Raw genomic sequence first — 25,224 nt, 5'->3', positions numbered from 1 at the left:
TTGATGAAAGGAAATTCCATTTGTCAGTAATCAATTTATGGTCCACTGGAAGCCATTTAATAATTCTAGAAGACAAATATCATGCATGGTACCCTGACCTTAAAATCAAGAATTACCTGCTTTTATTTGATAATAATAATAATAAAAAAAAAAGACTTACATTCACACAATTTTGTTCTTCTACGTGGTGGTATGTATTCTGATAATCTCTTCTCTTTCCCTGCGCAAGGGAATTGGGAAAACTGACATTCCCAGATGAACGTTCACAATGTGAAATTCAAGGAGTGAACATGGGACCCATAAACTGCGCCCATTAATAGCTCAGGTGACACCTTGGGAAAGAATTAATTTAACAATGCAAGTTCCCCACTGCAATACTCCTTGAGAATAAACTGAACAAATTATACTGTCTTGGTGATGGCCATCCGGACAAGCTAACAGCCATTAACTGCCTGATAATCTGATGAAACTTTGGATGATCAGACTAGAATATTCAGAAGGGGTAAATGCCATATCGAAATATCAAATGATCCCTGTTCTGATACTGGTAGTGGCATTGATCTTCAGGGAGTGCTCTGGGATATAGGTCCGACCTGTTATTGCAAACAAATGTTCCAATCAGAATCATTGCTTCTACCCACTAGAATGTGGGGTTAAACACTGGCCAGAAAGGTAGCAATAACTTGCCAAGTTATTTGAATAACTTGGTCCCATATACCCTAACCCTACATGGGGGGGGTAATGCCTGTAATGTTAATCAAATTCAATAAACAAAATAAGCTCACAAAAATGAAAAAAGTGTAGGACTAAATTCAATGCTGGGAGAAAAAATAAAAAAGAAATGGCACAGAAGAAACCATATCTGCCCCTCCAAGGCTCCAACTTATTTGGAAGTTGGGTTACATTTCATTTACGAAACGACAAAACACAAAAACTATGGCCTCTTCTAATCCATAACTTCCATATTCTTCTTAACATCAATGCTAAATAGACTCCCGATTGATAACCATTTCAGATATAGTGCATCTCAGACTCCTTAAATGTCTTTGGTAAATGCACCAATTGCAACTGTCTTGGGAACAACAAATATGGTAAGAGGCTTCTTTCTTTCAGGCTGCGTTTGAAAACAATGCAAATATGTAGAGTGCAAAACGGTTCATATAAATTGTAAAGTTGGGTTAGTTTTGCATTGACAAATTTACCTCCTTACCATACAGACTTTTGGCTGTAATGGATGCAAACACGAATTCCAATAAAGCATATGCTTTTTTTTTTATCAAAAGCCCACTTGAATGCAAATTTACTTCGTTTTTATTGATGTATTTTTACATCTTATTATCAATGTAAATATGCATTGATCTGTCATTTGTCAATGCAAAAATGTAATGTTGCCAAACACACGCAAAAGTGAACCAGAGTGGAAATTTACCCTGAACCAGGATTTACACTCCATTTGCATTGTTTCTAAACGCAGCTTTAGAGATTTGAACCCTAAAATTATTCTTGTGGAAGTGAAAATTTAGGGATTTTTTAAAGGCTTAATGATGCAGGAGCTAATATGGGATCTCTCTATCTATCTATATATAGTTCTGTCCCAGAAATCAGGTAGTGATTAATTATCGTGTTGCATGATTTAAGCTATTGTCGTGACTGATTACCATAAATCATATTCACTCTAGGATCTCACTGACTGATTCTAGGAATTAAATTGATTTATGTTTTCCCTTAATTTTACATCCAAACCAAAACTTACCCATTTCAACATTTTTGTCCTTTTGTGTCAAACCATATGCAAATACTTTCGTGTTAGATGCATCAAAGAGACTTGATAAAAGATGAGGAAATCAAGAATAGATGGAGAAGCTATTTTAATAGATATTAAATGAAGAGCATAAAGAAGGTGATAGTCGAGGAGGAATTAGTGACTCTAATATTACTAAAAATAATATGTACCTTCATAAAATTATAAGTTTCAAAATGAATTAGGATATGATAGTATCACAATAGGATAATGAACAAAGATGTTAGATGAATGGGTAAAGAACACTATGGTTTCTATATTCAACAACAAAGGTGATATACAAAGTTGCAATGATTATCATGGGATTAAGCTCATTAGCCATATTATAAAACTTTGAAAGATTTTTTTGAGTAACAACATGCAATTTATTCATCCAAAAAATACACTACCCAAGAGCTAGATAGAATGGATAAGTACAAGATGTACAATGACCCCATTCATTTTTTGGTAAATGGAGAGGGGAGAAATTGGTCAACAGGAAAGTGATTACCGTAGACCAACAATCCCATGTTCTTTTTTTGGTAAACCATAGGTCCCATGGTAAATGACCTTTCCCCGGGTATCACCTAGGTGGTTAACTTTCCCACCAGGGGGAAAGTGGTGGGTAACTTTCCTAACTGGGGAGAAGTTGCCAACAAATGATGGGACAAAATTTCCCTTCTAATAATAACATTTTATGGGAAAAAAGGTGATTGGTCAACTTACCTATTAAATCTCTGTACAATGCTTTGTCCAGAAATTAGGTAGGGTCTGACTCAATTAAAGGAGAATAGGGGAAACCAATTCCCCCAGTGGTGGAGTCTTTTGCTTGGCTCATCTCAATGGGAAGTATCCTGACTCAAGACAATCTTTGCTTGTTTGAAGAGGAGTCTATTCTTCACCCTCTGATTCGATGCAATTACATTAGGAGTATTTGGGCCTATTTCTTCAAGCTATTTAACATGGATGGTTGGGATCCTAATGTCTGTATGGAGATTTTTGGGCGCTGGCCGAGGGTAAATGGAAACATCAAAACAAAAATCATGTGGATTTGTGCTCTATTTGATGTATGTTGGGAGGTCTGGAAAGAAAGAAATAAGAGAATATTTGAAGGCAAATTGAGAAGCAATATAGAGTTAACGGCTGTCATCACTCATCAGTTCAAGGATTGTAGGGTGGGTTTTAGTTTTGCCAGAATTCAAAGGACTAAGCAAAGAAAACTTTGGAGATGACTTCTGGAATACCCTGAATGATTAAGTCTTGCTGTATTTTCTGTTTTTTGTTCTCTGCTTCTGTTTTGTAAGAATTGGGGTGACTTCTTGTCACCAAATCAATGTACCTTTTGAAGAAAAGGTACATCAATCTGATTGGAGCTAAGGGCATAACTGTCTAACACCTTTTGGCCTATTTGAATAATTTTTTTTCTTTATTGATCTTCAAAAAAAGACAAAGAAAGAACACAAGTAAATGTACTTACCTGGGTAAGTGTTTCCTACCCAGGTAAGTGCACTTACCCAAATAAATAGCTTCCTGAAAAGTAACGGGGCCAACGTGTTAGTCAAGATATCAAATAATAAGCTCATAAAGAAACTCACAACATAATAAATGGCCCAGGTTTTCCCCAAACTAAATGCTCTTTGTTTACTCCAAACTTGGCAAGAAAATCTACAGCGCACTTGCAAACCTAGGGACCCATCCAAATTAAATGAGCTCTTTAGATTGTGCCCTAGTTTCTGTACTTATTAAATTAAGGTTCTACACCTCCATGGAATGTCTTCTTCTTGCCTCATAAAACTTTAAGGAATTTGGTAGTCCCCTTGAATGACAACTTCTGTTCACCCTTGAGAAATCATTAGATTCAAGCCTTCTCTTACTGCCAAAATCCCAACCCTCAAAGAATTACCATGCCCAGTTAGGCTTGAATAGCTGAGAAGAGTTTTACATCCATGATCTCTTACAATGCCTCCAATTCTAAATGCCCCAGGTTACAAAGACAACGGCCACCAAAATTAAATTTTATATTCCCCCCTTTGAAGCTCTCCATTCCTCTACTATTTCAGAGGCTCTAGGCTGGTGAGATATCACTATCAGTCAATCTCTCCAAAGATCATCAAATGAAAACACCTTTAAATTCCTCACATGCCAAAGCCCAATGTTCTATTCTCATTTTCGAAAATTTCAATAAAGGAGTTGATATCCAAGTCCTTGTCTTCAAAAATCCTAGTATTCCCAAGATTTTCTGATTGGAAAATAGTTTAGAAAAACATGGAGCATTAAAAAATTAGATTTTTGGGGACAAATATCCCAAGGACTAAGAGTTTTAAAGGATCTTAGATGAGGTGGTTAACCAAGGGTTGCCTTTGAGGGATTATCTGATGATGTATGAACACACTTTGTACTACTCCTTTCTATATCTTTATTAATAAAAGTCATAACTGTTATTCATCATTAAAAAAAAACTTAGTGTTCCTTTCTCCCCATATTCTCCATAGGATTGCAGCTCTCATACAATGCCATAGAATTTTTTCTTTTTGTGTGGCATACCAGCAAGTTGATGGAGAAGAATAGATGATGGTGCTATTCATACTCCACCAAGGAGAGAGAGAAAATAGATCCGAACCTGAGAAGCAAACTGAAAGTATAAAAAGAGATGGTTAGTGTTCTCTCCATTCTTGGGAACAAAGAGCACACAAATGAGGGGAGAGGCGTCAAGTTTTTCATTCCTATGAAGTCTGTCCTTTGTGTTAATGGCCTGCATAGTAGCTTCTTAACAGAAAGTTTTACTTTTGGAGGGGACAGACCAATCCAAAGAGCCTTAGATGGGAAAGAGAGTGGCAGTATTGAAAAAGAATGCACAAGTGAACTTGCCCATTGGATATCAAGGGGTACCTCTTTTGGGTTATCATGAAGATCTATTACATCTTTTATCAAAGAGAGAGAGAGAGAGAGAGAGAGAGAGAACAGAAGATCTATTATATCTAGAGTTTCTTACCTTCTAATCCCTCCCCTCAACCCTAGGTTCCATGTGATTCTCCCTTGGTCCATGATTGCAAGTTCATTAATATATTGTGAGGTTATAAATTCTGGGGTAAGATAAGAGGGGAGTCCCCCACCATGGATCCTCCCAAAGTTTCACTTTACTTTGGGATAGAGTAATTGAGCAGAGATTAAGACATATAAAAAGTATATTGGGAAAACAATTTAGTGGCATGACAGGGAGATCAACAATGAAAGCTATCTGTTTATTGAATCAATTGATAGAAAATTTTAAAGAGAAGTGAGATCTTCATATGGTATTATTGATCTAGAGAAGGCATATGATAATCCTGAGAGAGATAATATGGTGGGTTTTTGAAAAGAGAGGAAGCCAAATAGATATGTGGATTTAATTAAGAACATGTATGAAGGGCTAAAAACCAATGATAGAACACCTATAGGAGAACCGGAATTTCTAATTATAATGGAACTTCACCAAGGCTTAGTACTTGTCCCTTATTTATTTGTAGTGATCATGGATGAATTGACTAAACATACTTACGAGGAGACCATGGTGCATATTATTTATTAACAAATGAAGCATAAAACTATAAATTGGTAAAACTAAAGAAGGATTAAATGGAAAATTAGATTAGTGGATAAATACCTTAGAAGAAAGAACCATTACTTGGTATAATAGTATAATCTTGTGCTAGCAAGAGTGAGAAAATTAATTCAAATCTGAGAGTCGCCACTTTGTGCAAAAAAAAATGCCGAAGGATAGAAGTTAGAACCACAACTAGTCTAGGGGGTAATGGCCTTTTTTGACCTAGAGATATCTCAATGTGACATCTTTCATTACCTTTGTTCGATAACCCACAACAAGGGAGAGAGTGAGGAGGATATTGCCCATATAAATTGGGCAAAATGTAGGGATGCATCTAGAATATTATGTTTTAGGAGAATACAACTTAATCTAAAAGGAAAACTTTATAAAATGGTTATAGGGCCAGCAATTTTGTACAGAGCAAAGTGTTCAAAAGTCAAAAAACATGTTCAAAAAATGATTGTGGCAAAAATGCAAATATTAAGATGGGTGACTGGGGAAAGTATAAAGGATAAAATAAAAAAAAAAAAATCTTACTCGATGAATACATGAAGGAGAATAAGAATATGGATGATATGATTTTGAGAGTGAAGGACCTTTTTAGGCCATCTACCAATGAGTGTGATAAAGGCAAGATTAAACCCGCCAAGAAAATAAAAGAAAATTAAACCAATTGTCATATCATCAGAGAGTAAAAAGGATGAAATAGCTTCGAATCTAAACCCGAAAGATAAATCTACAATCAAATCATATCCCACCTAGAGAAGCCACGGAATTAGAGAAACTTATGAGAGATTTTCTATGGGAGCCAGGAGAAAATAAGATGGACCATCTAATTGAGTGGGAGATTGTGTGCAAAAGTAAAGAGGAAGGGGGTTTAGGCATAGGAAATTGTAGAGAAGATGGGCCGAATGGCCCATAGGCTGTTACTGTATGCAATATTTATGTTCTTCTCTGTAATGGGCCTTATTCTAGGCCCATACTCTTTTATGTTCCTTTTTTGTAATTTCTTGTCCAACTAAGGACCTCTCTTGTAATTACTAAAAGATTAACTTAATAAAAGTGTATTAGAGAGTTAGAGGGAGGTTATGTTTGAACTCCTCATCCTCTAACTCTTCTTGCCGCAGCTCTCTCTTCTTCTCTAATCTTCTCTCGCTAGTTTTCTTTGTTTCAAACACAGTCCCTACTTCTAGGACTGTTTTTCAACTTGGTATCAGAGCAGGCCACTGCTTGGCGTGTCCCTCATGTGGTTCTAGTCCAGCCAACTACATGAGGAGGTTCTAGGGCTGAGAGTTTACAGTCATCCGCCTGATTCTTGGAGGTCATTGGAGGGTTCCCAAGCTTCTACACACTTGGAGAAGGGTTCGGTGACCAGGAAGAATCAGAGAACAAGTTGCTTTGCCTGATTTAAAATCAGATAAAAGGGTTTTCAAAGTCATCCTAGAGGACAAGTGTTCGGCCTGGTTTATTGTTCAAACCAGAGACTCTCTTACTGTAAGTCTTTGCTCAGTTGTTTCTGGGTTAATTTTTCACTGTTTTGGACTGTTAAAAAGGGTCGAAGTTTCTTTGGAAACAGTACAGCTATTCGGCTATCCTCTGGTCTGATTTAATCCAGAGATTTCTGGGTTGTTTTTTATTTCTTTTCTGGACTGTCAAGTAGCCGAAATACCCCTGGAATCACTGCTGCTGAGACTGCTTCATTCGGCCACTGTTGCTGGACTGCTCCTACCCAGAAATTTCTGGGTTGCTTTGGAGGTCCTATTCGGCTGATTATTGGGTTGGGAAGTTGCTGAGACTGTTAAAACTAAGTGGTACTAGTCTCATCTTCATTCCAGCCCCTTCTTGAAGGCTGAAATAGTAAACAGTGCCCTATACTTTGAAGGCTGAAACGGTAAACAGTGGGCTGTTAAGTATTGCACACTGAGTGTTCAACAGAAGGTCTCTCAATGACTGTAGTCTTTTGTCTTCCTCTTTGGGACATCGGCTGTTAGAATCTGAAATACCTTGTGTTTGGAGGTTGTTGGGTGTCTTTTTGGAGGCTGAAACAGTAAAGAAAGAACTATCACCGAACTTTGCATGATGGATTTCTCAAACTTTGAAAACAAAAATACTGCTGAATGTGGGCAGATTTTGGGAACCCCAACCGATTCTATGCTAGCTGTAACTACAGTCAAGCTTGATGGGACCAATTACTTAGCTTGGTCACAATCAGTGAAGATTCATATTTGTAGCAAAGGAAAATGGGGTTTTATTTCTGGGAGCAAGAAAGCTCCTTCAGAGGATGATCCATCTTATGAGAGATGGGTACAAGAAAACTACACTGTGATTGGGTGGCTTGTGAACTCAATGCAGCCACAGATCAGTCAACATTATCTGTGGATGAATTCGGCTAAAGAGATCTGGGATAGGGTTGCAGAGACTTATTCCCAGAAGTTGAATGTTGCTAGAGCTTACAAACTGAGAAGTGATGTGAAAAATCTAAGACAGGGGGAGAAGTCACTTGCAGCATACTTCTCAATCTTAAAATCTATATGGCAAGAGATTGATTTGATAGAGGCTGTGACTTGGGATACCCCTAAGGATGCTGAAACATACAGGAAATTGGTTGAACGGAATAGGGTGTTTGAGTTCTTGACAGGACTGAATTCTGAATATGATATTACAAAGCAAAACATCTTGTCCAAGGAAGATGTTTCATTGTCACAAGCATATACTCTGGTCAGCAGTGAAGAAAGTAGAAGGCAAGTGCAAGTTCAAGGAGTTGGTATTAATGATCATTTTGCAAATATGGGAACTAAACCCAAAGGGGTTACAGAAGCTCACAGTGGCACAGGAAGGAAAGAAGTGATGTGTGAATATTGTAAGAAGCCGAAACATTCAAAGGACAAGTGCTGGAGTTGCATCCCAATCTTGTACCTATCAGATTCCAGAAGAAGAATGATAGTAGAAAGACAGGAAGTGCACATGCAGCCACAGGCACAGATATAGAGGTTGAATCTACCAGTGCACAGTTGGCAGCCATGAAAGCTAAATATGAGAAGTTTGGAAAGATGATCAATCAGCTTGAAGGTGCATCTTCATCATCCATCCCTTCTAGAAGTTCAGCCACCATTGCATTTGCTCACTCAGGTACAAGGGCTTCCGCTAACCATGCATCCACCTCAAGTAACACAAAACCCCTTGGATCATAGACTCAGGTGCTTCTAATCACATGACCAACATTTCCACTTTATTTGTTTCATATGATTTACTTCCTGGCCGTGACAAAATCACCTTAGCCGATGGTTCTCTTGCCCCTATTTCCGGCAAGGGAACTGTCAAGGCTACAGACTCCTTACTCTTATCTTCCACTCTTCATGTGCCTAAATTAAATACCAAGTTGTTATCTGTAAGTAGCCTGACCAAATCATTAAATTGTTGTGTAACCTTTTTCCCTTCTCACTGTGTGTTTCAGGACCTGAAGTCTCAGAAGGTGATTGAGAGTGGCCATGAAGCGAATGGAATATACTTGCTCGACACCCCTGGCCAATGCTTTGATCATCCCAAGAATGTTGCTTTTGGTTCTACTTTTTCAGAGTCTGCTAGTCAAATTATGTTGAATCATTGTCGGTTGGGTCATTTACCTTTTTCTGCTTTAAGCCATTTGTTTTCAAAACTGTTTAAGGGAGTCAGTGTGTCCAGTCTCAATTGTGAGTCTTGTCAGTTGTCAAAGCACTGTAGAAAAAATTACCCTGTGAGCAATAAAAGATCCTCTTTTCTTTTTCATATTGTGCACTCTGATGTGTGGGGGCCATACCATTTATCCTCTATGGGGGGTTACAGATATTTTATCTTGTTCATTGATGACTTCTCTACATTCACCTGGTTATACTTAATGAAATCCCGGGATGAAGTCCCAAGACTTGTGAGGCAATTTCATGAGCTTGTTCTAACTCAATTTGGTACCAGAATTAAGGTTTTCAAATCTGACAATGCAAAAGAGTATTTTGAGAAGAGTTTATCCTTGTATCTTTCAAACATGGGGGTTATTCATCAAAGCTCCTGTGTTAGAACCCCTGAACAAAATTGAGTTGCTGAGAGGAAAAATAGACATATTGTTGAAGTTGCAAGGAGCCTTTTGTTTGCCTCACATGTTCCCACAAGATTTTGGGGTGATGTTGTACTTACTGCTACCTATCTCATAAACCGTATGCCATCCAGGGTTCTAGGGTTTAAATCCCCCTTCAGTCTTCTTCATCCAGACAAGGATCTCTTCCCAATTCCTCTTCGTGTGTTTGGCTGTACCTGCTATGTTCACATTCCAAGTGTGCAAAGACACAAGTTTGAACCGAAAGCCCATAAATGTATCTTCCTTGGTTACTCCCCCACACAAAAGGGTTATTGTTGTTTTGATCCAAAGACTGGCACCCGACATGTCTCTATGGATGTTACCTTTAATGAACTTTCTCCTTTTTATGGTTCCTCTCAGGATGGACTTTGTCCACAGGGGGAGAGTCTGTCACAAGTTTTTGCTCTTTCTCTTCTTGTCCCAGTTGAGTCTCTTGACAAACTTGTATCCTCACCAAATGAGTCAAAGGAAGATCAATCATTTCATACCTCTTGTCCCAGGGACCCTATTTCTTTACCCCCTCACCCTATCCATAATCCCAAAGTGTATCAAAGGCAGAGATCCAGGAATGAGCAAGTGGTTTCCTTTACAATAGATGAAGCTCATACATTCCCAACCACAGATGAGATAACAGGTACTGCTTCAACTCCTTTGGAATCATCTTTTCCAGACCTTGATGTCCCCATTGCTGTTAGGAAAGGGAAGCGGAAATGTACTACACACTGCATTTCCAAACACCTTTCTTATGACCTGCTTTCTCCTTCATACTTTGCCTATCTCTCTTCTGTTGCTTCTAACCCCATTCCTAGGTCTGTCTCATAAGCTCTTGGGATTCCAGAATGGAGAGATGCCATGGAAACCGAAATGGATGCTCTACATGCAAATGGTACTTGGGAGGTGGTGGATTTGCCTGAAGGGAAGGATCCGGTTGGGTGCAAGTGGGTTTTCACCATTAAATACAGGGCTGATGGAACTATTGAGAGGTACAAGGCTAGGCTTGTTGCAAAAGGCTATACACAGACATATGGGATTGACTACCTGGAGACTTTTGCCCCTGTTGCCAAGATGACATCTGTGAGGGTTCTTTTATCTCTGGCAACTCACTTTGATTGGCCTCTCTATCAGTTGGATGTAAAGAATGCATTTCTGAATGGTGACTTACATGAGGAAGTCTACATGTGCCTTCCCCCAGGGATGTATGGGAAAGATATGCAAGGAAAGGTATGCAGATTGAAGAAATCTCTTTATAGTCTCAAACAATCTCCTAGAGCCTGGTTTGAGAGATTTAGAGTTGCACTTGTTAAATTCGACTATGTTAAGACACAGTCGGATCATACTCTGTTTGTGAAGAAAAGTAGACCTTTGGCAGTGTATCTCATTGTGTATGTTGATGACATTATAGTGACTGGTAATGATGCCTCAGGCATTCTGGCTCTTAAGTCTTTCTTCCGTACAGAATTTGAGATTAAGGATCTGAGAGAGTTGAGATACTTCCTTGGCATAGAAGTTGCTAGATCCAAGGATGGGATCCTTATTTCCCAAAGGAAATATGTTCTTGATTTATTGTCTGAAACTGGAAAACTGGGTGCAAGACCAACTGCAACTCCCATTGATATGAGTCACAAACTTTCAGCTACAGATGGAACTCTGTTGGAAGACAAAGGGGTTTTTCAGAGACTTCTTGGGAAGCTCCTGTACCTGTGCATGACTAGACCAGATATTGCGTATGTTGTCAATTGCATTAGCCAATTCATGCATGCTCCTAGAGATACTCATATGGCAGCAGCAGAACGGATTTTGTGCTATCTGAAAGACTCTCCAGGGAAAGGAATCCTATTTACCAAGCATGACCACTTGAAACTTGAAGCCTATACTGATGTTGATTGGGCTGGAAAAATGGATGACAGAAGATCTACTTCAGGATATTGCAGTCTGGTGGCTGGTAATGTTGTCTCTTGGAGGAGTAAGAAACAATCTGTTGTGGCCAGATCTTTTGCAGAAGCAGAGTATAGGGCCATGGCACATGGGGTTTCGGAATTGTTGTGGCTAAGGTCCTTAATGGAAGAACTTGGGATTGATCATGACAGACCCATGATGTTGTACTGTGATAATCAGGCTACCAACAACATTGCTCACAACCCGGTACAACATGGTCGAACCAAACATATTGAAGTTGATAGACATTTTATCCGAGAAAGAGTCTCCTCCGGAGAAGTGTGCCTTCCATTCGTTACCTCTGAAGGACAATTGGCAGACTTTCTCACCAAAGGCATCTCCAAGGCAAGACTTCATCATGACACTGGCAAGCTGGGCATGATTGACATCTATGCTCAGCTTGAGGGGGAGTGTAGAGAAGAAGGGCCGAATGGCCCATAGGCTGTTACTGTATGTTATCTTTATGTTCTTCTCTGTAATGGGCCTTATTCTAGGCCCATACTCTTTTATGTTCCTCTTTTGTAATTTCTTGTCCAACTAAGGACCTCTCTTGTAATTACTAAAAGATTAACTTAATAAAAGTGTATTAGAGAGTTAGAGGGAGGTTATGTTCGAACTCCTCATCCTCTAACTCTTCTTGCCGCAGCTCTCTCTTCTTCTCAAATCTTCTCTTGCTAGTTTTCTTTGTTTCAAACACAGTCCCTACTTCTAGGACTGTTTTTCAACTGAAATGCAGTACAAAAGAATGTAGTGTTTTTAGAAAAATGGATGTGAAGGTGGCCTTTGGAAAGAAAGAGTTTGTGGCACGAAGTGGTGGCTAGTATTCATGGCTGTTTAGAGAACAGTTAGAATGTCGGTGTATCTTGTCAAGCCATGTTGGCAACACCGTGTAAGGCAAGTCATAGTATTCTTCCACAATTTCTCAAGTTTAACAGGTATTATGTGTGTTATAGGAATTTTGCTTGTTTTTAGGAGGATGTTTGGGTTGAGTACCCTTAGTATGGAGGTTGTGTCCAAATTTATCCCCACTCCAGCTCCTTTGGCCCCAACTTGGGACTTTAGTTTTCATAGAGGATTAAGAGATGAGGAGATTCATTCCTTGTCCAGTTTGTTGAGTACCTTTAGTAAGGTTTGTATAGATCCCTCAAAATGAAACAAAAGGATTTGGTCTTTTTTTGTGTGCCTCTTATTTTTAAATCCCTCTGCCAATCTCCTTCTCAATGTTTCCAATCAAGGAAGTTTGGTGTAAGCCTATTCCCCCTAAAATTAGTGTTTTTTGCTAGGTGGGAAAGGAAAAACCCTCAATAATAAAAGAAAGACCTTTCCCGTGCATCTCACCTATTTGGCATGTTCTTTGTAAGTCTAACAATAAGGATTTCTTTCATTTACTAATTTCTTGTGTGGTTATTGCGAAATCATGGGATTGGATTTTTTATTTGTTTCAGTGCAGGTAGACTTTGCCATTAGAGGTTAGCATGCTATTTTATTCTTCTACCTTTGTTTGGCCTAAAAAAATAAGGTGAATGTGGAGATGTGCTAGAGAAGCTTTGTTGTAGACCATTTGGGAAGAAAGGAATGCAAAAATCTTCCAAGGAGAGAAGCCTACAAAAGATGAAGGATTGTTTGTTGTATAGGGCAATCCATTGGTTAAAAACATAGGAATTTTTGGGTTCTTTTTCCTTTGATGATTGCTGGAGGAATTGATCTTCTGTGGCAAGTTTCTCTTCCAGAAATAACTACTACCAGTGACTTGGACATCCCCCCTTAAACATTATGTAAAACTAAGCTTTGATAAAAGTAGTCTTGGTAATCCAGGCTCGTCTGGTATGGGTGGGGTCCTCAGAAACGAGGTTGGGAATATCTTATCTATTTTTTCTCAGGTCCAATGGGAGTTTGAGACTCTACAAGGGATGAATTACTAGTGGTTGTTCAAGGAGTGCAAATAGCAAATCAGCTCAGAGTGGAGTCCCTACAAGTAGAAGGGGACTCAAAAGTGGTGGTGAGGTAGTTGAAGGATTCAGATTCTGTTATGTGGTGCTATAGGAATGAAATCAAGAGATTCAAGTGGATTACATGGAATATGAATATAAGCATACAATGAGTGGGAAGAGTGGCAAATGCTTTAGCTGATGGTTTAGCCAATCAAGGGATCAATATGGAACATCTGTTTTGGGCTCAGTTGTAACTTGCTTTCTGCCTTAACCTATGTATTTTGGAGAGGATGCAGCTCACGCCTCTCCTAGGGATGATTGTATTGATTTGATCTTTTGATTAATAAATTATTTTTCACTGATAAAAAAAAAATCAGCTTACAGACTAGTGAAAGATCAAAATAAAGGCAATCATAGAGTAATATTCAAAATCAGAATATTTGGACGTTAACATTTCTTCCTCAAATCAAATATTTCTTGTACCTGTTATTTAATGATAGAATACCATCTAAGAGTTTCCTAAAACGTAGAGGTAGGAACATAGATATGGATTGCTCCACATGTGGAGAGCAGGAAAGTACTCATATATTCAAAAGCTATGAATATGCACAACAAATCTGGATGTTATTAGACCCAATATTCCCAACTCTAAGGGGTGTGTGTAACCTCAATTGAGTAGCAGAGAAAAAGTAAACAAGTCAGACAATAGAGATTAGATTTACAGATTGAAGGAAAACATGGGAATGTTACTATGGAAAATTTGGAAAAATATAAATCAAAAGGTGTTCAATAACACTATTCTCCCTCACCTAACATCATTGAGGCCAGACACTAAATGTTAGAATATAGTGCTACTAGCATTTTAGACAAGAATTAAGAGAGTAAACCTTAAAGCTATACTAGGTGAGATGAAAAGATCCACCAGAAGGGTACATCAAGATAAATTTTGATGCTTCAAGAAGAAGTGATTGGAGTACTACAATCAGATACTTAGCCCAAAATAGTGAGAGCAAAGCTCTATTTCCAAAAGCTAGGGATATTGGGCTTGTGATTGTCAATGTTGGGGAGGCATGTTTTGCCCTAGAAGCCCATAAATAACCACCAGGTTTAAAAACAGAAATATAATTATTAAGGGTAACTCAAAGCATGTAATAGACAGTGTAAAATGAGTTGATGAGAAACAACTGGGAAAAAATTTATTACATGATGAAACACACACAAGAACAAGTGGGAAAGAAGCCACTAGAATATTTATTGTCTGCAATCAAGTTCAATATGCATGTATGCACAGATAAACAAGCTTATAAGATTTAGATACTTGAACTCTTTGGTTATCCTCTGGGTGTGAAATATTCTTTTTGGGTTGGTGTGTTCACTCACTCAATATTCTTCATTCCTATACATTCTAATAGGCCATTAACCAATTCTGGCCCCAGCTATTTCAAGGGTACCTTGGGAGGGGTGGACTGGATATGGACCTAACATCTGGCACTTTATGCACAAAATGACCATTATCGACTCAAATGTGCATTATGACTCTTGTCAGCTCAAGACTTTACCATCACTCCAACCAATGGACCCTCTTTCCTATAAATTTTATTTTCTATTAATGAATTTTTTTTATTTTACAAATAAAAGAACTGTCAAGTTAGCCTGTCTATCATGTACTTAAATGTTTCCAAGCAGAACATGTTTTCTGGCATAGCAAGAAACTTCCTAACTATGAATGTTTAAATGGCTCATACATGTAGTTTTTATATGAAGACTAGTCAGCCTTGTTACATCCAAACCATAAGAGCATATTCATACCTTTCTCTCTAACATGAACCTGCAGTGTATCGAGTGTAATAATCCCATCTGTCAAGGGGAGTAATTCAAGCTTGACAGTAGCAGTGGACTGAGCAGGAACACATCTGAAACAATAAAACATAATTTTCAATGCTTTCTAACAATAACAACAAACACTAACAACCAAAATAAGTAGAAGATATTACCCAAGAGGAAGTGTACTCTGAAACCAAAGATGTGTGCAACCCAATCCATTACTTGGAATGACATCAGAAACAGAAGCAGTCTCCTCATGAGAAGGAACAGACATTCTTCCACCACTAGAATTCTCCTTTTGATTATCGGGAATAGAACTAGAAAAAGAACTAGAACTTAACCTGTGCACACCAGTACCACGTCTCTCACCACTCACTCTTCCTGCAAACTCAGAAAAACCAACAAATGGACTCCTTGGTGTTGATGGTGCAGAATTCAGAGAGACCACTGTAGGGGGTGAAGTAAACGATGCTGGAGCAAGAACTGTTAGGGTTAGATCCTCCGATGTTAAATTTGAGGCCTGAAGAGTTAAAACCTGAAAATTTTGGAAGCATACCACCATTTAAATTTCAAATTCAAGGTTAACCAAAAGCATATGCTGAAATGCTGAACAAGACAGGCATTAAACCTGAACTGGAAGCTCAGAAGTTCTTCCATTGGACCCAGAAGTTTGTTGTGACATTTCAGAAGCAACAGAAATCATGAGATCCTTTGCAACACGAGGTTTCCAACTCGTAGGCTTCTTGAAAAATAGCCTCGACTCTAAGGAGAAAACAATGAACACCAAGCATAAGATAAGAATCAAGGAACTAATAATCCACATCTTGAAGTATTTCAGGTACAAAGGGATTGTGATAAGATAGATACCAGTGTAGTTGCATCTACATGATACTAAAACTGCATACTTATCAGCAGTTAAAGAAACCCTCTTTCCTTCACCAAGCCTCGAGGACAGATGAATACTTGGTGCTGTCCTTCCATCCTGTAAATGTGATAGTTGAGAATTTTTTTCACCATAACCCTTAAGATTTGACCACACTGAGTTTGCTGGTTTGAGAATAAAAGAGTATTCTTCACCTTTCCTGCCATAAGATAAACAATAAAATAAAAAATAAAAATCAAAGTTCAACTGGAATAAGAAGAGCGAATATCATTATCATTTGCAAAATATGACACTATAAGGCTAGAATTAATAGATTCCTTTTTGCTAATACCCATTTGTATGAAATTTAACAAGCTATACACTAATATCCATTTGCAAATGGGCTAACAGATTCAGTTTTTTAAACTTCCATCTTTCTACAAGTCTTGAGAGTATGTTTTGTTTATATTTATAGTGTTTGTGTTTCAAACCCTAATATGTCCCGTGCTCATCTTCAGATCATAGTAGAGAAGTTAAAAATATCTAACACTAACATGCCAACTAGAGGTGGAATGTTGAGAATATGTTAGCAATATGGTCGACCTACGGTGTCCATGTCCCAAGCCATAAGATTTCTTGTGTTAATTGTTAAACATAGGTATTTCTATCTTTTTACGATAGATATGGCACTGAAAAGAATGGAATGACGAAACAGGATTCATTTATCCGACTCCATATCTTTTTACGATACATACTTCTGTTGTTGTATCACTAAGACTCTTTTAACAATTTAAAAGAATAAAAGTTGAGGAAGTCAAGAATCCCCCTTGACATTTTTTCTTATACCTTTCCGGTTGCATCACTTTTACAATAAATCAATAATAGACAATATCTATTAATAAAGAAAAAAAAATTTCAAAAACTCTTTTCCTTCCCTCTTTTTTTTTTTTTTTTTGAAATATGGAAATAGAAATTGTATTAAGACGAGAGGGAGATATTCCCTCCCAAGAAAAGTACAAAGAGAGCCAATATAAGAACTATCAAGAGCTAATTACAAAAGTATCATTCCCAATGATCCTATCCCAACATGAGAAGACACTTAGAGAACCAGGGATATAGCAGCCTCTCCAACTTGCCAATCATTGATTCCATAGGTGAATTTTTGCCATTAAAATTCATATCATTATGTTAAATCCAGACGGCCCAGCAAACTGCAACTGGGACTAACTTCCACAAAACGGATCCCCTCTTACAAGAATAGAGAGCCATGCTGGGAAGAGGCTACTTGGGTCACTAGAAAGCATAAAGAACACCCCTAACAACTGGAAAAAATGCCATCAAATGCTGCAAGTCAAAGAACAGTAGATCTGAAAGTGGGAGACAGATTCTTCCCCTTGACAATAGAGACTACATGGGTTAACTAGAATCATGCCTTTTCCTGCAGGTGATTGATAGTTAGGGTCCTCTCCATAATAGTTGTCGACACAGACAAAAAAAAAAGAAAAAGAAAGGATTTTGAAGGAGGTATAGACTTCCATATCCTTTTCCATGCCACTGCTGCTGAGCCATTAGACCTATTCAATTTAGAGAAGAAAGATCTGACTGAGACTGTTTACCCTTTAGAGCCATTTTCTTCCTCTTTTTTCTTTTCCTTTTATTTTTTCAGGGGGGAAGGTTTTACGGAAGGTTGACAAATAAATGTAAGCTTTTATGGCTACTGAGAAAGATGGTTTCTTCAATCAAGCAAGCATACACCAGAAGAGTTTTTGAGATAGTAACTTTCCTCTTAGGCATAATTAAAATTAATAATCCTGTTTTCAGGGAAAGCTCCTTTTAAATAGTTTAATTATGAAGCTTGAACCCATCCTTTAGAAAAGGGTAGCACTAAGCACAAGTTGGTAAAACTTCAAACTGAAAGTACAGTCATAAGTTGCCATAAAGAACAAAATTCACTATTTTGTCCATAAATCCAAATAAAAACTTCTAAGTGCAACCACAAATTCTATGGTCTGAAATTAGGAAGAGGAATTATTTGGCATAGTTTAGGTGTACATGTGCACCATGATTAGAAAGAAAATAAAAAGGAACAGATAAAATGTACTCTGCAAACATATAAACATTCTTCCTTTAAACATACATGGATAAAAATAGCAGTAACCAAATTACAAGTATAATATGCAATTTTTTAACAGCCCAAAACTATATACAACACACATGCCAGGGATACCAACCTGAGGGCAATATTTGGCAAGCTGTGGTCATTTCCAGCTTCGATGCATGCAATTGGTAATGAATGAGGCGGTTCACTTTTTGGAGCCTCCTCAAAAACAATTGATATAGCATCCACAAATATCACAATATCTGGTGTATTTGCAGGACAAATATTCTGGAAAAAAATGTTTAATTTTGTTGTAATAAAAGAAACTGGCAACACACACTTATATAGAAATAGAAATATTTTGGGTCAGCATTATATTGATTTTTTTGAAAATCACAACTAGTACCTTTATCTGAACACAGAGGAGATCCTCTGTATTACAGTCAACAGTGAAAGAATGGATTTCTACTGGTTGAATAATTTCAAGTTTTCTTCTCCACCTCCTTCCTGGTATGTAGATGCCTTCCAGTCCACAATGAACAGAAAATCTTTCTGGTTCAAGCGATACACCTCTAAAGGATAAACGCTCTTCACTTCCAGTTTCTTGACTCTTCAGAGACTTCTGAGGCAGAAAACGATCCCAGTCTTCCAGCTCAAAGTTTGGTTTAGAATTGGAGGTTGTAACTTCAGGAAGGGGTGGTGAAGTATTTGGAGGAAGAGAAGACATTGAGTAACTTCTCAAGTTACCAAACGAGAAGAGTTGGGAGCCAGATGAACCAGGAAATGTGGACTTCTGAGATGTTGAACTTGCATTCAAAGAAGCAGGAGATAGAAGACGAGCTGGAGGAGGAAGACTGCGATCCAGAGGAAGCAACCATTTGAGAAGTTCCCCACATGGATCATCCTGATTTGCATACATAAGGTTGTTGACCTTCCCAGAAGCTAAACTTCTTTCCTGATATTTCTCAAATTGAAGCACATCAAGTATGGGATCTTTTGAAAAATTAACTCCAACATTGACTCCTAAAAGCACCTGTATTCTTCCAAACAAGGAGACAGGATGAGAATCAGTAACGATACTGGTAAATGGTTTTTCAACCACAGCAAGTTAGGAATATAAGTTCAACTGACAAATGAAACAATTTTGAGTGCAAAGACACAATCATGTAATTCTTTTGCTGATGGGCTAGCTAAACAAGGGGTGGACAGGGATGTCATGTTCTGGGCAAAGATGTGATTTACTTTTCTTCTTTTTCTGTTCTCTCTTTCTCTCTTGTTTCCTTTTTTGGGGCTCTTGATGTAGCTGGAAGATGAGAAAGTGTCTTCTTCTCTGTAATTATTGTGATAATTAATGAATTAATGAATTGTGTTATTGATCAAAAAAAAAAGACATAATCATGTAATTGTATCAACATGGAAATCTTAAATGCCAAACTAGTTTGCAATAAATTCAAATTTTGTTTTATAGAATAACTTAAGAAAAGGTGAATTCTACATGGTTGACACTGGTATACCCTTGGACTGCCCTGGTTTTTCTCCAAGAAAAACTTTGCAGAGAAGTTCTAAGAAGAATGAAAAAAGTTAGTAACTCAAAATCCCAAAGAGGGGGATTATCAGAAAAAATATTAATGTAAAAAGGGTAGCCCAAAGGTTCCCACCAAACTTGTATCCATTTAAGGCTTCCCAATGTTCGCCTAGAGCATTCATCTCGCATCTAATGCACACAGACACAGACATGGGCACAGCAGAGAGAAAGAGAGAGAGAGAGAGACAGAGAAGAGGTATTTACTATATGTATCTGCCTGCATGGAAAATTTATAGATAGATAGACAGAGAGAGAGAGAGAGAGAGAGAGAGAAGAGGTATTTACTATATGTATCTGCCTGCATGGAAAATTTACAGAACTAACATTTTGTTAATTCTTTACTTCTCTTTCTTGCATTGGCTACTATATCTGCATGGGTGTTCATACACATATTTGCATGTCTATGCATGGGATGAGTGAGATTGTGCTCCTATGAGAATTTAAATTCTGAATTCCATTTAATTTAATTATTATAAAGGGGATATTGGAATCCTAAATGGTTATCAAATGGTGGTCTTAACCTCTTAGGTGATATTTCTCTAGAAATTCAAAAGATGTAATACTTCTACTGAGTGCAACTATTAGGCATATAACAAGAATGCAATAGTTGAATGGCCAAGTTTAATTGCCATCTTACAGAATCTTGCAAATCTCAAAAAAGGGCCATTACCCAAAGTTGATCCTAGCTATCTGGGGTCTTGGGAGGGGTAAACTGATACGGTCCTAACCTTTGGCTTTTTATTATTATTTTTGTTTTGGCACAAAGTGAGAATCTTGCAAATCTGTCCCTAACAAATTCAAAAATTGTAATACTTCTAATGAATGCAACTAATAGACGTATTACAAGGACACAATAGCTGAATGGTCAAGTTTAATTGCCATCTTATAATCTGTCCCTAGGAAAACTATCATAGGACCAGTGGAAGGTTTGAAACAGATAAATCTCAAGAGATTCCTTTAGCCCAAAGTCATAATAGCTTACACCAGTATTTTCATATACTCTAGTGTATACTAGTGTATGTTTACCAATTTTGAAATTTGAAGAATTTGGATTGTACTTTGGTAATGCAAATCACTCTATGATGCAGGTTTTGTCTAGGTCATTGTATCCTGGAACCTTGATTTTGTTGATACCACTGTTGCAACTTTGATATTATCAAAAACAAATTTATTGAAGAAAATTACTAACATAATTTGCCCCATATTGAAGCCTTTTTATCTTTGATTTCCTTCAAACTCTTCTTGGATTGGGGCAGAAATACAAAAGGCAGATGCAAAAGGATCCCAAAATCCACTACTTTCTGCATTCCATTGTTTGACTTTGAAAGCTGACTCACATAGAATACCGAAGTAGCAGGTATTTTGCCACATTTTCCAAGACTTCTATGAATAATGAAATAACCATTGGGGTGCTAATCATTGCATTATCCACCAGTCACAGATTCTGTGCCATGGAAAGTGAGATTGGAAAACTTATTAAAGATCAAGCAAAGCAAAAGACTAACTTCCCCTACAACCATGGAAGCTTCAAAACATACCACTATATCCCCATTAGAAAGAGCGCAGCACTTGACAGTATTTCTAGCTACTCCACCAGATACGCTTGCATCAAAGTTTCCTCTATCAATAACTGCATTGAGTTGAGTACCCTTCCTTGAAAATTTTCTGTTCCCTCCATTAATTGTAGTCAATTTTTCCCTAGCCATCTCAGATGATTCTGAAGATGGCCCTCCTGATACACTTCTTCTTGACCAAAGCGGCTCATCTGATTCTGCTATTCTAACAAAAAAATGGGAATGTTTAAATCTTTCCAAAAGTGCCTGGGTCCGTCTTCTATGACTTTCTATTCTGAGAAGAGATTCGCTTGCAGAAATATCCCCACTTGGATCAATCTTCTCCGTAGTTAATGGGGTGTCACTATTATGCTCTACCTTTTGACTAGCAGGACTTATTTCCCCTCCTTCAGTAATGGAACTGGATTCAGTTTCCATACTAGCGTTTTGCTGCTTAGTCTTTTGTAAGCCATTTTTACTCATCATTGCAGCAACCTTGAATGGAGTTATAAGCTCTTTATCTTGATTAGAAGTTGACAGACATGCCAAAATGTGAACCTGTTCACCTGGTTGTGAAAATAGAGTTCAGACTGAAGTTATAATGCAACAGAAAAGGGAACTCCCAGATGGTCGTGTCAAAGCTAAAAATCCAAAAACATTAACATTCAAAAACAATAAAACTACCGGGAAAAACAAAGGAGCGGTCCAAGGCGCGAAGTGTGAGTATATCTGGTGCATCATTCCAATCATCAGGAAGTTCCTCTGCAAGTGTACATCACGAATTAGAAACACCAGAAAATGAACTCCAAATTGCTTATTTACAATTTATTCAAGTCGGTGGCATTTAGAGATTATTAAATTCATGCTTGGGAAATTTAGGGGAACATTCACTAAGAAATCAAAATAACTAAAAATATAAGTCACGCATCAGATATGATTCTAAAAGAATCATACCATGACAAAATATTATAGATGGACAAGAAAAAAATTAATTGGGACATAAGAGTTCCTCTCTAATAAAACCAACTATCTGTCATTATCATCCAATTATAAACTGATGTCTACAAAACATTCCACCAAAAATACAATTTTACCCGTTTAAGCTACATGTGTGAATTAACGCTCAGATCAATCTATTGGGGTAAATTTCTAGAATATCACGGAACCACGAAACAAATGTGATTGGTTATAAGGCAATTTGAACATTGCAGAGATGGATATCGCAAAACATGAACAGAGGAAACAAAACATGAATAAAAATTAAGAGCAACAAAAACCCAGAAAAATTGTGAGGCGAATTTATACTATATGGAACAGTAATCTATCCTTCGTCTTCTGTTGTAACATCGGAATGATTCTCAACGATGGGAAGATGATGCTTGGCGCTTTGCCCTTCAACACCAGTACTTCCACGTCCATCTATGCTTGGGGGGAATTTGGAAGGGGATCTTAAAAAATAAGGCACTCCAAAGTTATTGCTTGTTTTGACGTAGAATTCTGGTGCGAAGCGGGTTCAACAACAGAAGGGTGATCGACGACTACAACATGTGCAGTTTGAAGTAGAAAATTCATTGTAACTCTCGAGTGAGAGTTAAAGGAGAATCATATAAAATTTAACGAGGAAGCTATTAATAAAACTAGGTTGTTATTAATAATAACTATTAAGTATAATTTAGTTTTAAGTTTACTATTTATTTATGAAAAATTAAATAAAAAAACTAATATGGGTTTTGTATCTTTCTAATTTCTAATTTCTAATGTAACCTATTATATTTGAAAATCATTATTAATTTATATTTTTAATTTGATTTTAGATATTAAATGAAATCTTATTCATAAATAATAATCCACTTTATTTGATATTTATTATTTATCTAATAAACCTACTTTGAGTTATTTATTTTAAAAGTTAAATTAAGTTGCTTCCTAAAAGTTAAATCAAGTTTGTAATTAATAAATTTTTCTTTTTTAAAAAATCATTTAAAAATAAACTTGGGTTTATGGTAATCTTTTAGTAGATCCCACCATTTGTATTTAATAGATAATGGATAAGTTGTGTTAAGCTAATAAATATATGTATTGAGAATGCTTATGAGTGAAACTATCCACTTTTTGAATCATATTTCTTGAATTAATAGGATGCCATGTGTTTAAATAGTGGTAGTGGATTGTGGGCTTTAACAGCAATTTCTCAGAAAATGTCACATGTCTAGCTTTCCAAAAAAATGAAAATACCACATATCTAAATGGTAGCGGACTGTACATCGATAGTGGGATATGGGCTTTAGCAAGAATTTATCAAAAATTGCCATGTATCTAGAAAATAAGAAGGCCACTTGTCTAAATAGTGGTAGTGGGTTGTGGATTTTAATAGCAACTTCTTAAAAAATGCCACTTGTCTATATTTCTAGAAAAATGAGAATGCCATGTGTTTGAATGGTGGGGGTTGTAGCCTGAAGACCTTTATTTAACACACACACACACACACACATATATATATATAACTATTACTAATAATAATAGTTATAACTAATAGCTAATTCAGAGAATTAAAAGAATCATAACGTGACAAAATATTAAATGGGCAAGAAAAAAATTAATTGGGGCTTAAGAGTTCCTCTCTGATAAAACCAATTGGTTGTCATTACCATCCAAGTATGAACTGATGTCTAGAAAACGTTCCACCAAAGATATAATTTATACCCGTTTAAGCTACATGTATGAATTAACACTCAAGCCAAATTCCTAGAATATCATGAAAGCACCACTTAGACAAATGTGATTGCTTATAATGCAATTTGAAGATTGTAGAGATGGATATTGCAATACATGAACAGAGGAAACAAAACATGAATAAAAATTAATAGCAACAAAAACCCAAAAAAGTAGTGAGGCAAATTTAAACTTTATGGAATATTAATACATCATTCTTCTTTTGTAACATTGGAATGATTCTCAACAATAGGAAGTTGATGCTTGGTAGTTTGCCTTTTAGCTCCAGTGCTTCCATATTCAACGAAGAGGTAGTTCGAAATAGAAAATTCATTTTAGCTCTCGAATGAGAGTTAATAAGAGAATCATATAAAATTTGACGAGGAAACTATTAATAAAACTAAATAATAACTATTAATAGTTATCTTAAAAATATTATGGAAACTATTCACTGTTAATAACTAATTAATAGTAATTATAACTATTAACTAGTCATTATTAATAGTAATAAATATCAATTAACTATTAATAATAGTTCTAATTATTAAAAGTTAATAACCGAAGAAAACAAGTGATGCATCATATATGATTCAGAGAATTAAAAGAATCATACCATGACAAAACATTAGATGGGCAAGAAAAAAATTAATTGGGGTTTAAGAGCTCCTCTCTAATAAAATCAACTTGTTGTCATTACCATCCAATTATGAACTAATGTCTAGAAAATGTTCCACTAAAGAAACAATTTTTATCTATTTAGGCGACATGTATGAATTAACACTCAAATGGATCTATCAGGGCAAATTTCTAGAATATCACGGAAGCGCCACTTAGACAAATATGGCTTGCTATAAGGCAATTTGAAGATTGTAGAGATGGATATCGTAGAACATGAACAGAGGAAACACAACATTAATATAAATTAAGAGCAACAAAAAACTAGAAAAGGTGTGGGGTGAATTCATACTATATGGAACAATAATCCATCCTTCGTCTTCTGTAACATCAGAATGATTCTCAACAATAGGAAGTTGATGCTTTGCACTTTGCCCTTCATCTCCAGTGCTTCCATGTGAAACTCCACTAAGTCTACCACCATCTACGCTCGGAGGGGAATCTGGAATGGGATCTTCAGAAATGAGGCCCTCCAATGTCGTTGCTTGTTTTGACACAGAATTCTGGTGTGAAGTGTGTTCAGGAACAGAGGGGTGATCAAGGGCTGCAGCATGTGTAGTTCGAAGTAGAAAATTCAT

General features: G+C 36.9%; 1 protein-coding gene across 1 annotated transcript; it reads right to left on the bottom strand.

The window, feature by feature from the left end:
- Nucleotides 1-25,224, bottom strand: LOC148865062 (uncharacterized). Its single transcript, XM_088976354.1, has 10 exons — nt 24,939-25,224; nt 21,944-22,021; nt 21,245-21,825; nt 18,528-19,154; nt 18,255-18,409; nt 16,029-16,243; nt 15,790-15,923; nt 15,332-15,696; nt 15,147-15,250; nt 1-593 (listed from the first exon to the last, which is right to left on the bottom strand). Exons 1-10 carry the CDS (start codon nt 25,222-25,224, stop codon nt 523-525), a joined length of 2,616 nt encoding a protein of 871 aa, XP_088832480.1. The 3' UTR covers nt 1-522.

Source organism: Nelumbo lutea, chromosome 3 (assembly GCF_056320005.1).
Source record: "Nelumbo lutea isolate HS-2025 chromosome 3, American lotus-T2T, whole genome shotgun sequence".
Lineage (NCBI taxonomy): Eukaryota > Viridiplantae > Streptophyta > Magnoliopsida > Proteales > Nelumbonaceae > Nelumbo > Nelumbo lutea.
Note: the sequence above shows the minus strand (reverse complement) of the source record. Positions and strands in the feature narration are given on the sequence as shown.

Coding starts and splice junctions, on each gene's coding strand:
- LOC148865062 (XM_088976354.1), bottom strand. CDS start 25,224: ATGAATTTTCTACTTCGAACTACACATGCTGCAGCCCTTGATCACCCC. Junction 19,155..21,244: donor TTTCTAATGGGGATATAGTG/GTATGTTTTGAA, acceptor GGAAGAATACAG/GTGCTTTTAGGAGTCAATGT. Junction 15,251..15,331: donor CAGAGTACACTTCCTCTTGG/GTAATATCTTCT, acceptor TTATTGTTTCAG/ATGTGTTCCTGCTCAGTCCA.